The sequence below is a fragment of the Cryptotermes secundus genome, unplaced genomic scaffold (assembly GCF_002891405.2).
Source record: "Cryptotermes secundus unplaced genomic scaffold, Csec_1.0 scaffold5, whole genome shotgun sequence".
Lineage (NCBI taxonomy): Eukaryota > Metazoa > Arthropoda > Insecta > Blattodea > Kalotermitidae > Cryptotermes > Cryptotermes secundus.
This window is the reverse complement of record NW_019724742.1, coordinates 2,339,383-2,344,501: the sequence shown is the minus strand read 5'-3', so window position 1 is coordinate 2,344,501 and position 5,119 is coordinate 2,339,383. Positions and strand designations below refer to the sequence as shown.

At 37.6% G+C, this 5,119-nt stretch overlaps 1 protein-coding gene across 2 annotated transcripts in view; it reads left to right on the top strand.

Annotated features, from left to right (window-relative positions):
* Window positions 1-465: 465 nt before the first annotated feature.
* The window catches only part of LOC111862688 (calmodulin-lysine N-methyltransferase), a 53,933-nt gene continuing 49,279 nt past the window's right edge, over window positions 466-5,119 (top strand). The window contains exon 1 of one of the 2 annotated variants that reach the window (XM_033750754.1): window positions 466-716. Coding sequence is in view for 1 of the 2 variants with exons in the window: in XM_023848273.2 (XP_023704041.1) it covers window positions 715-716 (2 nt within the window). In the remaining variant the exon portion in view is untranslated. The remainder of the gene's footprint in view (window positions 717-5,119) is intronic. The other variant, XM_023848273.2, reaches the window with a different exon arrangement.

Genomic DNA, 5,119 nt, shown 5'->3' with positions numbered 1-5,119 from the left:
GTTGGCACACCTGATTGTGTATAATGGATGTAGCACACGCGTATCGTCAAATCAGGTTTCGCGGGTTTGTATTACGCGATATGTATTTTGTTTACCATTATTTGTCCTCAAAAAATAAAGACCAATAAAAATCTAATCAAAGGTTCACGATATAAATACTAGACATGGTACAAATTTACACCTACAAATTTCAAGTTTGGAAGTTTACTAAAGACGAAGGCGGTCATACTATTGTCGAATTAGGGCTCTTAATCATGTTCCCCGTAATATAATAAACCTAGGCAATGAAGTGAGACTATTTACCCGGCTCTAAAAGATTTCTTGTACTAATTCATTGTATTTCTTCGATGAGTATTTTAATTGTAATTTTAACAAATTACTATACCTGATTTTACAGATAATAACCACATATTTTACTTATAGTTTATGTATTTATGACTGTATTATTTATTAAAATATTTTATGAGTTACTTGTTTTTCTATGATTTCCAAATCCTTGGTTTTCGTAACCGAGCTAAGAGCTACGGAATGATGATGATGATGATGACGATGATGATGATGATGATGATGATGATGCGTTGCCTGCCATTGCAGCGTTAAAATGGTGTACGGGGAGTGTGGTGATGTAGTTGCAGGAAATGGTTATACCAGAGGTTGAAATTCAGAAAATCTTGGTGAATATTTTATTATAGAGTGGTTACAGAGAGCTCAGATATGTAAGTACTCATTCATTCACCTTATACGAAATGTTTCTATGCAGTTTAATTATGTATTAATGCATTTGCTCTGCTTGTCAGTCGACCTTTAGCCCAGGATTTTTGCCTGTTAGCAATGAACTAAGAATAGTAGCAATGTAAACAAACTGTCCCCAGCCCATTCGAAATGTAATTTAAGCGATATCACTATTAGGACTTGGAGGTTGGGCACTTAAGAGGCCTGTCCCATGAACACAGATTGGGACCAACCGCTTGTGCAGTAACTACAGAAAGAAAGAAAGAAAGAACATTTTTTTTTTCTGGAGTGTAATATAATCACCATTCTATTATCAGCGCCACTATGCAGAATTTGAAAAATAACTCATCATCACTCACTCATGGAGCTGAACCCTTCTTCAGAAGCCGCCAATTGCATAGCCATTCCAGAACTTCTCAGAATTTTATGGAACCCAAATGTTCATTACTGTATTCACAAGAGCCTCCACTGGTCCCTATCCTGAGCCAGATTGATCCATTCCATACCATTCCAGCCTATCTAAGTTGCATTTTAATATTGTCCACCCACTTGCGTCTTGGTCTTCCTAGTGGTCTCTTTCCTTCTGGTTTTCCCACAAATATGCTATATGCATTTCTCTTCCCCCTCATTTGTGCTACATGCCCTGCCTATATTATCTTCCTTGACTTGAACATAATAATTATACTTGGCGAAGAGTACAAGTTATGAAGCTCCTCATTATGCAGTTTTCTCCAACCTCCCATCACTTCAACTCTCTTCAGTCCACATATTCTCCTCAATACCCTGTTCTCAAACTGTGCCCCCCTTTAATGTCAGAGACCAAGTTTCACATTCGTACAGATCCACAAGCAATATTATAGTTTTGTATATTCTGATATTTATCGTTTTAGACAGCAGGTAACAAAACAAAAGAACTCTTCATTCTTAAGTTAAAAAAAACAGTCACTATACATCAGGTACGCTTATTTGAAATATATTTTGATAGAATAATAATATGGTGGCTGCATATGTCAGACTGCAAATTTTTCGTTCTCTATGTGATCATTAGTCATACTTAAACCCCTATATGTATAATATAAATACCATTGTAAATGCAACAATTTATTGTAGCTCTTTGTCTTTCTTCTTTCACACTACATGTTTCGGCCATAACTGGCCATCATCAGGTGTATTTCACTTACGTAGCTGTCACACTGCATGTAATTTAAAATTTAAAAACGCCAGCTATCTCAATTGTCATTGCTGCGTTTCAGTCGGTCCCAATATACCAGAATCCCCTTGCTGATTTTGTCAGTTATGTTTAAAATCTCTGTTAATATACACTCGTTGATTTAAATGTAATTTTTTTTTATTTAAGTCACAGGGATACCTGCTCTGTGTCTATATGTGTTGCAGTGGCTACTTGTTGCTTTCAGCACCGTTCATGTATTATTTGTAATACATGAATATTCATATTACTACCTTATGTTCTTACGTTATTCCTATATGTTTTATACTGTTGTGTGTACTTACTCTGCCCAGGTTCAGGAACCGGCACCTGAACCTGCACAGTCTCACACACTGAGACGTCATTTTTTAACAAGTTTACCTTCTGATCACCAGGTTTCTTCAATTTTAAGATTCTGTATTTCCTAGTTTCATCTTCTGTTAGTATATTTCTTTCTTCTGTTACTGAGTCATTCTTACTTACATGTTCCACATGGGTATTTTCATTTTCCTTTACCCAAGGAAGAGGAGTAGCTGGTGTTGTTTGTAATCTTGATAAAGTAGGTAAAATGATAGAAGTCCATTTATTTATAATCCAGAACTTAACATTAAAATTCATGTGAAAACAATGTGTGGTAAAATGTTCTCTATTTTCACTTATATTACAGACTTGAACATGATCAAAAGTTTTCATTTGCTTTTGCAACTTTCTATTAAACATTTCTACTTCCTTATTAACACATGATTCAGCTTGAAAATCAAATCGATGGGGAACATGTGTTTTTTTTTTATTGTTGTGGGGTGGGACTAAGTCCCTTGTACTGCAGCCACTTCTGGCCTATTGTTCCAGCCCCAGATGATAGGTGAGGGTGATTGTGGAGCAATTGGTGGAATGGAGTTTGGCAGGGGAAACCGAAGTGCTCGGAGAAAACCTGCCCCAGCGCCATTTTGTCCACCACAAATCCCACTTGACCAGACCCGGGATCGAACCCAGGCTGCCGTGGTGGGAAGCCAGCGACTAACCGCTTGAGCTATGGCGTGGCCCTGGGAACACATGTTACAATCACATTTGTGTTAGTTAACAGTTTGACAAATTTAAAAATAAATCTTAACCCTTCCTTGGTTTCGTTCCTTGCTACAACCCTTGCACCACCACAGATAATCACCACATCTATTTTGGAGAGTTTTTCAGCCTTTAAGTACATATAATCACTAAGAGCACCCATATTCGCTTTTGGTTTCAAAATCCCAATAACACTGAACACATTTCCTAAAATGCGTGCCAGTTTTTCTGAACAACCCCTCACATGGTTGTCACCCAGAATTATGATTTTGTGTTTATTTAGATCATCACTCTTTGACTCCAGTAAAGGTTTTGACTTAGTTCTATCACCATCATTTTGAGGGGCCAGATCTTGATGGTCACTTACGGGCATATATTTGTTTTTGATTGATGGAGTGTATGCGGCAAGATGATTGAGATCATTTAAAACCTTCTTCAATTGATTTATAGAGGGTTTACTATGCGGCAGTGGTCTCCTTCCTTCTGGCTTTCCCACCAATATCCTATATGCATTTCTTTTCTCCCCCATTTGTGCTACATGCCCTGCCTGCCTCATCCTCCTTGACTTGATCATTCTAATTATACTTGGAGAAAAGTACAAGTTATGAAGCTCCTCCTCATTGTGCAGTTTTCTCCAACCTCCTATCACTTCATCCCTCTTCAGTTCAGATATTCTCCTCAACACCCTGTTCTCAAACACCCTTAGTCTGTGTTCCTCCCTTAATGTCAGAGACTAAGTTTCACACCCATACAGAACCACCAGCAAAGTTATAGTTTTGTATATTCTAATTTTTATGTTTTTGGACAGCAGATGAGAAGATAAGAGGCTCTGGACTGAATGGTAGCAAGTCATTACCCAAGTTCAGTCTCCTTTTAATTTCCTCCTGAATCAGGTTTTGATTTGTTATCATCATCCCAAAATATCTGAACTGTGCCACATTTTCAAAACACCTCTTTTCTCTCGTTATGTCATGATTTTGCCCTGCATTTTGGTGATGAGACAGCGACATACACTTAGTTTTCTCTGTGTTTGCTTCTAGACCAACCTCCTTACATGTGTCAATTAAAGTTTGTGTGTTTTTCTTTTTTGTGTATTATCACCCAGTAGATTCCCATCATCAGCATAAACCAACAGCTGATGTGTCCCATTTAATTTCAGTCCCACCAGGTTTTCCTGGACCCTTGTAATGGCATATTCTAAAGCAAAGTTGAAAAGTAGTGGCGATAAAGCATCACCTTGTCTTAGCCCATTCTGGATAGGAAATTTATCAGACAAATGCTTACCTATATGGACTTTGCTATACGTTTGGTTTAAACACATTTTGATCGGCTTAACTAGTTTCATGGGTATCCCAAACTCTATCACAATATTGTACAGTACTTCCCTCCTAACTGAATCATAGGCTTTCTTGAAGTCTACGAATAGCTGATGTACTGTCTCATTGTACTCCCATTTTTTCTCCAATAACTGACGAATGCAAAAGATCTTATCTGTAGTTGATCTGTTACGTTGAAACCCACACTGATGATCCCAAATAATTTCATCTATGTATGGACTTAACATTGAGAGAAGAATATTGGATAAAATTTTGTATGAAGTTGATAGCAGTGATATCCCACGATAATTACTACAGTCAGTTTTATCGCCCTTCTTGTGAACTGATACAATAATAGACTCCTTCCACTGATAGGCAATTTTTCCTTATGCCAGATAGAAGTAATTAGCTTATGGATCTTAGAACGTAATATTTCGCCTCCTGCTTGAACAAGTTCTGCCAGAATTTGATCACTACCTGGCAATTTATACCTTTTCAATTTTGCAATAGCAGTTTCAACTCAAAAGGGATGGGATCAGGTATTAACAGCTCAGCTCTGGGACATTAGTCTGTTAGCACCTGCTCACGCTGGTTCCTCACTTGCGGATTTTCTTCTTTTTTCTTCTATCCTGAAGATGGAGGCGATACGTTCCTCCATAACGTTGGTTAACCCAATATCTACACAGCGCCACATCCAAGAAGACTGCTATCTTCATAGTCACAGCCATGAAAACCCTATTTAAAAAGCTTGACATATTACCAATCCCATGTGTATATTTCCTCTCATTGATAACATTTCTTG